Source organism: Ascaphus truei, chromosome 19 (assembly GCF_040206685.1).
Source record: "Ascaphus truei isolate aAscTru1 chromosome 19, aAscTru1.hap1, whole genome shotgun sequence".
Classification (NCBI taxonomy): Eukaryota; Metazoa; Chordata; class Amphibia; order Anura; family Ascaphidae; genus Ascaphus; species Ascaphus truei.
In genome coordinates this window covers 1,168,276-1,180,808 of record NC_134501.1, presented here as the reverse complement: position 1 = coordinate 1,180,808, position 12,533 = coordinate 1,168,276, and the positions used below count along the sequence as shown (strand labels likewise).

Sequence of the window (12,533 nt, the reverse complement as noted above, 5' to 3'; positions counted from 1 at the left end):
TCCAGCGTCAAATTACCTTGCGAGGCCATGTGACGTCACGTGACCCTGTGGGGTCATTTGTGTAAAAAATAATCACTAAATATAAGTATTAAAAGATACAAAATTTGGACGGATGGACAGACAGACACACACACATAACGTTGTGCTGTAAGAACCATGTCTCTTTCTAAGGGAAATCACTGTTATAACAATAGCTCAGAGTTTTCCAATACAAAGTCTTCTCCTCCTACCCATGCGTTCCTGCGGTTCTCACAATGCTGTCTCTTACACAGGTGAAGTGCGAGAGACTGCGTTTGGAGGGAGAGGCACAGCGTCTTACCGCAGTGAAGGAACAGCTCAACCAGTCAGTGATCTCCTTGAGACAGGAGCCTGACACACACACCCCCACTCCGCTGATTTCCGCTCTCTGTCAGCAGGAAACGAACAGCAGAAGCAAGGAGAGAGCTGTTGCTGCCGGGTAACTCCTGCGTGAGTGCATTACCAGGTCTCGGACAGCTGGGAGAGTTATCCCAGCTCTCACCCTCCGGTGGACGTGGAACCCTGATCGTGGCCATTTTTTTCTCTCGCAATTCCGCTTATAGCGCGATTGCATTATGTGGACCCCAAGGACCGTGTTATAATGAGGTTCAGCTGTATGTGGTGAGGACAGAATAGTCACTAATTCTCCAAGGTGAAATAAGTTATTGGCCATTCCCTTGAACAGCTGCTAAGATGATCGATATTTACACTATAGTGAATATAACCCAGTGTAAGAAGCAACTCGACCCTACAGGGAAAATAACTATTGAAATGTCTGTCCAGTCACCTCCCATCTGCTTGCTGCATACACATAGAAACCCATCTTTTCTGCTAACAGAAAGTGGCTGCAGACACCTTCACCTATGATACACTTCGAGAAGAGACTTGAGGTTGAGAGCTCTACGTATTATAATTTCATCCATCAAGTACCAAGTACCAGTACGCTGGGCCTAAAACATAAATAACCTACAACAAATCTGCCCATGTGAAATAAAATACTAATCCAAACAAATGTACAAAATACAGGTGTGTCATTAGCACCAGGCAATATATAAAGAAACATTTTTAAACTGTGAAGTGATACCTTTATGTGCACGTCACATTAAATGATCGGTTTGTTCTTACCGTCTGAAATACATGCTGTGACACACACGCAGCTATACAGCTTTGTTACTTAGTTTTCTTCTCTTAGTAAAAATTACACTAACAAAGAATAAAAGGATGACATTACCATGGAGCAGAATAGCCTGCCACCGAGTACCGCCAGTCGGCATATTTACGCCCAAAATCCAGGAAACGGCACAGGTAGAACACAAAATAGGAGTGTGGCAAGAACACATGCCTAAATTCTGCCATTCCTAACATCCATTCCCATTCTATTGGTTATTGTATATTAGGACATCACTATACCCACTTCACACACTGTTTATATTCAGAGGAGGAACAGTGGAGAGAAACTGGCCAAACGCACTATGGTTTTGCTGCGTTCAGCACGTTTTTTGCATGTCAACCATTTACCACACACTGAAAAAAAATGTAACAGATATTAATGTTTCTGATGTTCATCACCAAATGTTTTCTGATGACACCAACTTTGAAACGAACATTCCCTCCGTATGCTTTAGCATTCGGGTTCACTCTGTAGAAACACAAATATAACCGAGATAGAGGACTTGGTAGACATATTATATATTTTACCCACCATAACTTATTTCATGTATGGTTGAAATCTATCACTGCTTCATATTGCAAAGCCAGTAAAACCAGCCTCACGGATCCAAAAGGTCAAAACAGCTGTCGGCGAGTAGGGTTACCGGCTATGCATTTCTTTAAACCAGGCTGTGCAATACTGCAGGCATAAGCGTATAGGGGTCCATGTTAAAATATATAAGAAGCAAAATGTAACACTGCGCTCATTTTCATGTCATTACCCAGAATCCCTGGCTGCAGTAGAAGCATTGTATGCTAAGACAATGGTGAAAAGCAGCATTGCAGACCTGTCCGATACATGTGACCGTGCTCACAGGTGGTATTTTTATTTGCATATTCATCGAGATAACAGGTGGGTTTCTTTTTACAAAGAGACTTAATTCACAGAGCTCCATTTTTATTTATTTTATTTATAAAATGTTTTACCAGGAAGTAATACATTGAGAGTTACCTCTCGTTTTCTGTGTCCTGGGTATAAAGTTATGATGACAAATAATACATGGTTACAAATACAGTTACATAAATGAACAGGGTATACATTATATACAGTACATTGCATGCACAGTTAGAGAAGATGTATATTATAGGCTTATGTAACAGTTACAGACCAGATTAAAAATGTGAGACAGCCTTAGTTTTGAAAGAACTTAAACTAGTGGTGGATGTGAGAGTCTTTGGTAGGCTGTTCCAGTTTTGGGGTGCACGGTAAGAGAAGGAGGAACGGCCGGATAATTTGTTGAGCCTTGGGACCATGAACAGTCTTTTGGAGTCTGATCTCAGATGATAAGTGCTGCATGTAGTAGGGGTGAGGAGCTTGTTCAGAAAGTATTTGAAGGCAAGACAGGAAAGGTGAACTTTGCGCCTAGACTCGAGTGACGACCAATCTAGTTCTTTGAGCATTTCGCAGTGGTGTGTGTTGTAGATGCATTGGAGAAGGAAACGGCAAATTGAATTGTAGAGGGTGTCAAGTTTGCTAAGGTGGGTTTGGGGCGCCGAGCCATATACTATGTCTCCATAGTCTATAATTGGCATTAGTATCTGCTGTGTAATACGCTTTCTGACCAGCGGGCTTAGGGAGGATTTGATCCTGTAAAGTACACCTAGTTTGGCATAGGTCTTGGTTGTCAGGGTATCAATGTGCATTCCGAATGTTAAGTGGGAGTCAAACCATATGCCCAGGTATTTAAAACTAGTGACAGGTGTTAGGGTGGTGTTAGCGTTGGTTCTAATCAGGAGCTCAGTCACTGGAAGCTTTAAAAATTTAGTCTTGGTCCCAAATACCATTGTTACAGTCTTGGCAGTGTTTAAAAACAGTTTTTTTTTGGGAAATCCAGTTTTCGAGTCTCAAAATGTCAGACTGAAGTATGTGTTGAAGGTCAGAGAGGCTATGGCTGTGTGCATATAGGATTGTGTCATCTGCATACATATGTATTGAGGCTCCCTTACAAGCTGTGGGAAGATCATTGATGAACACTGAGAAGAGTAGGGGCCCAGAACAGAGCCTTGCAGGACGCCACAGGTGATATCCAGGGGGTTGGAGTTAGAGCCTGAGAGACACATGTTGTGATCTACCTGATAGGTAGGACTGAAACCAGTTTAAAGCATGCTTCCCTATTCCAGAGCTCTGGAGTTTGTTAAGCAGGATAGCATGATCAACAGTATCAAAAGCCTTTGCAAAATCTAGGAATATTGCACCAGTGAGTTGTCCCTGTTCCATTCCACACTGGATTTCATTGCAAACGTTGGTTCTCTCAGTAATTAATTCTTAAGTGTCCCAGTGGATCTTATGTTGCGCGAAATACAAGGACAGTGATTTGCCCAAGGTCAGCAGTCACGGAAAGAGCATTATCCCAATACTAATGGCACCATCAGATTAACAGAATAACTCGTTTAATTTTCCCGACCTAAGAGAACAACAATACATGGAAACATATTTTTAAAATCTGTTATTTGGAGACAAATCTTCTACAAACTTGCATTGAATATATGAGAGAAACTACAAAAAGAACACGTTTAAACCCAAGTATCACAGACTCCAAGTTACATTTTAAAGATCTTGAGGCAACGTTTCCCTTTTTCCCTTATGATCATTACATTCTAGAGCCCTTCACAGGGGATCCTCACTGTACATAATATAAAGTCAGCAGGAAGGAGCATACAAAAATAATATCAGTAACTAAAGCTCAACTGTGCTAGTGTATCAGATGGAGACAGTGAAATCTACCAATACACAAAGGAGCAATCCACCCAAGAGCCTGAGTTTAACTCACACAATGTTAGTATCACCAGCGCACCATCTCTACATGATGAGGAGGATATCATCACAGATGCCGAAGCCTTGCAAAGTTCATGTGGAGAAGATGCTGTTTCTTCAAAATGGATACACCAGCCGGGATAGCCGCAGCCACAAAAGTGATCCACACGCCGGCATGCATACGGATGCACTACAACGGGCTCGCAATCCAGGCACGCCCGCACAGAGAATCACAGCTCCCCACACTAACCAGCAGTCATCGTACATCCACACCAAGGAAGAGGCGACTGCAAAGTCCCTCCCGGCAACCACCATTGCGCCAAGCACACACTCCGCCCAAATCGACCCCACAATCCAACGTTGCAAATGTAGACGGAAAACAGAGCAACAAAAGAACGCGATCACCAACACCCTCTGCAAAATAAACATACTGATGCATCCGGCCTAGCAGACATGGGCAAGTACATGTTCCGGCGTGATATGGTGCAAACAGGACTTACAAAATTCGACAACTGTCCTGAGAATGACAGAATATGGAAGTCCACATTTAAGGACGGAATCAAGAGTCTGGGCTTCTCTGCGAGGGAAGAACTCAGCATGCAATCCAAATGCTTGGGGAAAGAATCTGCAGAGCCTGCGAGGAGGCTCAGGGCAGCAAACAAAAACCGCCCCCAAGTAGGTCTCGACTTAGTATGGGAAAGGCATTGAGTGCTATGGTAGCCCCGAGGCAATCGAAGATGCACTCTTCAAGAAAATCGACAACTTCCCCAGAATCACGGTCAAAGACTATTCAAAATTAAAAGAGCTTGGAGACCTGCTGAAGGAATTGGAGTCTTCAAGAGCAGATAAATCCCTTATCAGGTCTCAACATCTTAGACTCCGCTCGTTGAGTGAAACCCATCTTGGAGAAGCTACCTTACAACCTCCAAGAAAGATGGTCTTAGCAAGGTTCAAAATACAAAAAGGGAGAAGCAAGTCACCTTCCCCTCATTCTTCTAGAACTTTATTCGTGAAGCGGTCAAAACAAATAATTAACCTGGCCTCATCCTAGGCCAACCGCACCCAGTGCAAGCAACCTAAAGAATGAAGGACCGGTGACAAGATACGATAGGCGTTCTGGTGCTATCTCGGTCCACAGGACAGACGTGTCTTTAAAACGTCTACACGTCCCAATCATTCTACCGCTCCAAGCAGGGAGACAGGAGACCCAAACAGGGAATGCCCCATACATAAGAAGCCACATCCACTTAACAGGTTTAGGATGAAGCCCATAGAGGAACGCAAGAACTTACTCAGAGTTCGGAGTTTGCTCCAGGTGCAGTGCTTCCATAACACATCTATTCAAAGACTGTAAAGAAGCCAAATGTACAGTGTGCAAAAGTGACAAGCATGTAACATCTCTACATCCAGTGGCGCTGACACTTGAACTCAACAACCCTTCATCCATAGCAAAGCATGGCGGGGAGAAAGCAGTAGAGAAAGTCAACATTTGTCACATGACCAAAAAGGTCCTGCTCCAAAATATGCCTTGTTGCAGTATACCCCAAGGGACAACCCGAGAGGGCTATTATGATGTACGCAATCATCGATGATCAAAGCAACAGATTTGTGAAGTCAGAGTTCTTTAGCTTGTTCAACACACAAGACAATGACTCACCCTAGCCACTCAGAACATGTGCAGAACTGACTGAGACAACAGGGAGGAGAGCAAATGGCAATACCATATATTCCGTGGATGGCAGAGTAAAGATACCTCTCCCTACACTCAAGAGTGCAATCCCATGGTGGCAAAGAGGAACAAGATTCCCACATCAGAGGTGCCACATCATCACCCACACCTTAGGGGAATGGCTAACCACATCCCTCTGATAGAGCAAGATGCCAAGATTTTGCTACTGCTCGGCAGGAACGTCCTAAGAGTGCACAAAATCCACGAACAGCGCAACGTACCACACAACACCCCATTTGCCCAAAGACTCGACCTAGGATTGGGGATAGTGGGCAATGTATGCATTGGCAAAGTGCACAAACCAGACTACGTTGATGCCCGCAGAACAAATATAATGGAACGTGGACACATCCCTCTTCAAACCATGTCTCGGCCATAACAAAGTGACAGGAAGGCCAAGCAAGAGAACCGAGGTCATACCCCTAAGAACCACAAAAACATCTTCATATCAAAAGGAATGCGACAATGGCCTAGAATGTTCAGTAGCCCAGACGACAAAAAAAGACGATGAGCCAACTTCACCAAAGGAAGAGAACGATCTCCTGAAGGTGATTGTCTTATCTTGGAAAATTCTCTGTCAATCGGACAACTCCGCTCCATCCACACAGCCCCTAACAAAAGGGAAAGGAGTTGAGAAAGCCACACAGATCTGTGGCACTATGGGTTAGCGTCTACAGCTACAGACCAGAACCCTGCGGACTACACTACTTGGTTAGAGTCTACAGCTCACCCTCAGAGCACATCATTGATTACAGAACCAAAGTCTCTGACGCAGTCAAATGAGATCCCATCGGTTCCAGCAGATACAGGTAAACCAACAATCCCGGAAACAGCTACAGAAATTCACCATCCAGTCTGTGCTGCGGTCACAAACGTGACACCTGAAGATACGCTAGGACTTTATCATTCCTCTAAATGGACAGTGCTGCAGCGAGCGTTCGCACAGTTCAGGCAGGCTACCACTGCTCTCAACCACACAACTAGTGGTAGAATAGACAGTTGTCGTGGTAAGCCTCCTTACAAAAGACCAAGTACTATCAGCACAGTGACTGAGGCAAAGATGGTCGTCCCCAGTTGTGTCCAAAGGGGGATGCATACAGACAAGACCAACTGTGTCAATGGAAAAGGAAACCTCTCTAAAAGGGAGTTCCTTCTGGAAGCAGAATCCTACGACCAACAAGGGCAAATCCGCAAGAACAGGTGGTCGTCTTACCAATCACCAAGCGTGCTGGGAACGCACCGTGGAATTACCCAGCCAACCAGTCTTCACGACCCTGAAGGCAAGTCCAGCCCAACTTCCCATGAGCCTTGACAACGCTCATGGACGAGATTGCAGTCTTTGTCAGATGCAGAACCATTGCCCGGATTTAGGGACCCTCAAGTAGTTGCACCCCATTATCATTCATGGGCTCACCCATTTTATGGACTCTTAAGAAATAATGAGGAGCACCCAGCCATCTCAGATTGGAGCACCTACCTAGACACCTGGAGCTCCAAAAGACTTTGGAGCCCAATGGTATAGGCCGGTACCATCGGTCATGAATACATGGACTGTTTATATATTGTTGTTACATTTATGTGATCCACATGTTTATATCAATATAGTGGTATCTACAGATAACAGACGGGAAGGTGTCCTGGAACAGGATTCTGTTTTTCTCTGTCTTCAGGCTGCCAGCACTCACCAGCCTAACTGTTGCAACAATGTTATGATCCCTTGTGGGTTTCTTGGCTTCAGCCAGTTGCCTTGGCAACCCCTCTGCCATTTACCAGGGCGGACTGCTCCCCCTCCCCAGTGGTATTGTCCCAGTTAATTTCCCATCAGCCCAGACCAGCAGCCATCTCACCTATCCTGGTAAAGTTACTGATTTTCACATATCCCTATATCCTGCATTTATCCCACGGCCCTCATAGCTCCCCCGACCTTCCATTGCTCTCATATCCCAGAATTCCCTCAGTACTTTCCCCCCCTTTTTATTTGTATGTTGTTGCCCCAAATAAACACTTCAGCAAGTGAGAAGGTTCCCTTGCTTGATATATGGTACTGAGTAAAACTACCTTTCCCTACGCATCTCTCGGGGTGTGCTTGGTCCAGAACAATAACCTTTAGAATGCAATGGGCTCTGAGAAGAGCTCTATTTTAAGTTCGCAGACACCTATTATTTACAACGCTTAGATCTCCGGAATTATGCAAATTTAAAAAATGAACAGTGACATTAATTTAAAAAAAAAAAGGGAGAAGGTTTGTGTATTTGATGAAGTACCTGAAACTTCCAATCTCACGTTTGGTTCCTTTGACATCTTGTCTAATTTTTGTTTTTAACAACTATTTTTTATTTTAATAATATTGGTTAGTATTACATGATATTTTTTTATTTTCTATATTTCTTGATTTTTAACACAATTTGGTAAGTTGTATTTGCGTGCAATAAACAGTACACTAGAATTTTATCTCTGAAGACTGCTGATCTCTTAGGGTATCACAACGTATAACGAAAGTGCACTAAACAAAAACAATAATTTGCAAGGAAAGTTATCGGTATGGCTGCAGGGTATGTAATCAAAAATATCTCTGGGCTGCTATTAAACGATCAGTCCCTCCAAGGCTGCGAATGGCAGTGCATGTCCCACCTAGACAGGAGAGCTGGTTAGAGAGTTGGTGATGTCACCGCTCTCAAGCATGAGCGCGGTCAGCGCCAGCGGGGACGCAGTATTAGGCTGAGTCCATGGTCAGCACTTAGGGGCTGACCAGTGCTGACGCTTGTCAGTGAGCCCCTGCAGCCACAATGAGAGGGCTTTAGCAGGGGCTTCCGCAGGGGCTTCCGCAGGCGCGCAGAGGCGTAGCATGAATTTTTTTTTAGTTTCGGCGCTCACGGGAGCGCAGGGCCGGTCACGTGAGCAGTTCACCAGCTCCGTGACGTCCCTTGCCCGCCCCCCGACGGCGCGCCAACTAAGGCCAGGGAAAGCACCCACTTTCCCTCAGCGCGCCTCCGCACGGCTGGAGTCACCATGGACTCAGCCTTATACAGGCAAGCCCCCTCCCTCCCTCATCTTCATTGGCTCTCTGATAAGGACAGGGTGAGCAAAGAAAACACTGTTGACAAACACTTTAAGGGCAGCTAAAAAAAAAAATGTGTTCGCAATTCATCTCCAGAGAAACAAGTAGTCAAATATTTGCTTTTAGATTAATTTAAGAGAGCAAACTAGTCTGCCACATTGTGTATAAAAAGGGGTGTCTTTTTCCCCAGTTAAAATGGGATTGCACCTTAAATGACCATGTCTTTATTAAAATACAGGTCTCTGTGCAGTGGGTATATAATATACCCCATGTCACTAAGATTGTAAGCTCTTTGGGGCAGGGTCTCTATTTGCCTCATGTTGTCATTTATCTGTTGCACATCCCATTGTTTGAAGTTTATTTACCTTATATTGTAATTTTGTAAAACTATATAAATACAATTAAACATCTAATAACATTACTTCATATAACCCCTTTTCTCAAAGCACATCACAATTACAGTATAGTGCAGGAACACAGCACATAGGACTGTTACACGTACAGTCCCTGCCCAGATCAGCTTACAATCTACATTTCTGGTGCTGGAGACTGTAGCCCAATGTCACAAGGACCAGACAACAGGAAACGAACCAGGCTCCCCGACTCAAATTCAGTGTCATTGATGAGTCAGTGTCTTTACTCACTGAGTCGCTCCTACAGCCCCTGCTTCCAGCACGATGCACTTGACCTCACCCTGTCTGCACCTCTAATAATGCCCTTTGCAACCAAATGTGTCTGTAAGCCTCCCAACATAAGGCCGCGATTATAGTGCCTGCACAACATTGCATGCTCCGCAAATAAAAAGGGCGTACCTCTATGTGGCAGGCCATAGAGAGCGCGTGACCGCACGCTTTTTCAAAATACAACTGGATTTGTTTTGCAGCGCGACAGGCACGTCACGTGAGCGGTTCAGCCAATGAGGGTGAACCGCTCATGTGACATCCCGGCCATGCCTCCCAATCTCCTAGTGCATGTTTCTTAGCCTAGTGCATGTTTCACGCATGACATCACACGGTTGCACGCGCCGCAACTATAAATCGTGGCCCAACACTAGGCTGTGGCCAGGGTGGCACCGAGCGCGCTCACGCTAGCCGCGATGAAACACATTGCAGCAATGTGTGTGGCCAGCGTGAGCGAGCGCCCGCTAGGCGCTTAGCTGCTTGCCGAAGCAAGCAAAATTGAATCTGTCTCTCGCTCGCGCATCACGTGAGCGGTCCAGCTCCGTGACGTCATGGCCGCGCCCCCCGAATCGCCCCCATGCGAGCACGTAGCCTGCCACAAATCTCGCGGCCGAGCAGCGAGCGTGGCGTCACCGCGCATGAGCACCAGCACGCTCGCTCCCTGCCCACAGCCTTAGAGTGTAAGCTCCCAGGGGCAGTCTCCCCGTGCCATTTACCTGTTGCACTTATCCCCAATGTCTGCCATTTATTTACCTTATATTATAATGTAATTATGCAAATGGGGGGTTGGGTCCTATCCGCCGCCGCTGCATGTGGGGGGGTGGGGGTGGGAGGGGGGTGGCTGGGAGGGCTGGGTCCTATCCCCTGCTGCTGCTGCATGGTGGGGGGGAGGGCTGGGTCCTATCCCCTGCTGCTGCATGGTGGGGGGGGGAGGGCTGGGTCCTATCCCCTGCTGCTGCATGGTGGGGGGGGGGAGGGCTGGGTCCTATCCCCTGCTGCTGCATGGTGGGGGGGGGGGGCTGGGTCTGCTGCTGCATGGTGGGGGGGGGGCTGGGTCCTATCCCCTGCTGCTGCTGCATGGTGGGGGGGGGGGCTGGGTCCTATCCCCTGCTGCATGGTGGGGGGGGGCTGGGTCCTATCCCCTGCTGCTGCATGGTGGGGGGGGGGGCTGGGTCCTATCCCCTGCTGCTGCATGGTGGGGGGGGAGGGCTGGGTCCTATCCCCTGCTGCTGCTGCTGCTGCTGCTGCATGGTGGGGGGGAGGGCTGGGTCTGCTGCTGCATGGTGGGGGGGGGGCTGGGTCCTATCCCCTGCTGCATGGTGGGGGGGAGGGCTGGGTCTGCTGCTGCATGGTGGGTGGGGGGGGCTGGGTCCTATACCATGCTGCATGGTGGGGGGGGAGGGCTGGGTCTGCTGCTGCATGGTGGGGGGGGACGGCTGGGTCCTATCCCCTGCTGCTGCATGGTGGGGGGGGCTGGGTCCTATCCCCTGCTGCTGCATGGTGGGGGGGGATGGCTGGGTCCTATCCGCTGCTGCTGCTGCTGCTGCTGCTGCTGCTGCTGCTGCTGCTGCTGCATGGTGGGGGGGGGAGGGCTGGGTCCTAACCCCTGCTGCTGCTGCATGGTGGGGGGAGGGCTGGGTCTGCTGCTGCTGCATGGTGGGGGGGAGGGCTAGGTCTAGGCTGGGCCTAGGAACGACCTGCAGCCCTGCCCCCATCCTGCGGCCCCACAGCCCGGCACACCGACCTCTAACATGAGTCCCAGACACCCACGGTAATGCGCCGGTATCCATACCCCTCCCCCCGGGCTGCTCCCACTGCGGGTGACACGGATATCACTCACCATGGCCGCTCCGCTTCCAGCAGCATACAGGCCTTCTAATCACGTGATTCCGCAGCACTGCCCGTCCCGCACACCTCTTCTCATTGGTCAGCCCGTAACCAAGCTCCCAAGCTCAGCTGTTACTGACAGCGCTGAGAACCAATCAGTGTAGAGTAATGCTTTTTTTCTTTTTTTATAAAACTTTAATAAAGAAATAAAAAAAACATAATAGGAACAAAAAACATCAGTCATACAGTATACGTAGCATGTCCCATATCATATACATATACATAACGGAAATAGCCGTGTTAGTCCAGTATATTAACATTGTGCAGACACATAGACACATACACACACACACACACATGCATACATACACACACACATACATACATACACATACACACACACATGCATGCATACACACACATGCATACACACACACACACATGCATACATACACACACACATACATACATACACACACACATGCATGCATACACACACACATGCATACACACACACACACATGCATACATACACATACACACACACACACACATTTCAGCGCCGGTAACGGCGCAAAACCATTCTATTCCGTCTTCCCCGCTGTCGGCCGGATGCACGCTCACTGCCGTTGTATAGAAGGGCTGACTAACCTCAGCCAATTATAAGTACCGCGGCCACTATATAACAGCCCTTAGGCTGCGGCCCCAGTCACCGCCACAGCGCACGGCTCGGCGTCGCTGCGCTATCAAGCCCCGCCCCCCCAGTCCGGCCGGTCCCAGTCCCTACCTTGTCGCGCACCTTTCCCCAGCGGTGCGCGACAGGTTTTCAGGGAGGCAGGAGAATTTGACTCCTGCAGAATTTGACATCTGCCACGCCCCCGCCGGCGGTTCAGCCAATAAGAGCGAACCAGCCGCGGAACGTCATGGCCACGCCCCTGCAAACCCACAGCCACGCCCCCTCCCGTCGCAAACCTTCCCTCTCCCCCCAGACCGCAGATCGCGGTGTAGCGCTGTGCACGCAGGGCGCGCGTGCCACAGTGAAGACTGGGGACTCAGCCTTAGACATGTGAATGTGCTCACAAGTGATCCTTTTATTTGCTATATGCAGCACTGTGGAGGTTTCTTGTTGCCTTTTTAACCCACCATAACTTACAATGTGACGGTAAACCCTACAGTCTTGAAAAATGCAAACCCAGCAGTACAACCAACTTCACGCTGATGATACCCATTAAGGTTGAAACATGTCTGTGAATGGTT

General features: G+C 47.8%; 1 protein-coding gene across 1 annotated transcript in view; it reads right to left on the bottom strand.

Moving 5' to 3' along the window:
* Positions 1-11,406, bottom strand: part of VPS35 (VPS35 retromer complex component) — a 58,907-nt gene extending 47,501 nt beyond the window's left edge. The window contains exon 1 of the mRNA XM_075576287.1: positions 11,290-11,406. Coding sequence (XP_075432402.1) covers positions 11,290-11,292 — 3 coding nt within the window. The 5' untranslated portion in view covers positions 11,293-11,406. The remainder of the gene's footprint in view (positions 1-11,289) is intronic.
* Between the last annotated feature and the right edge of the window lie 1,127 nt (positions 11,407-12,533).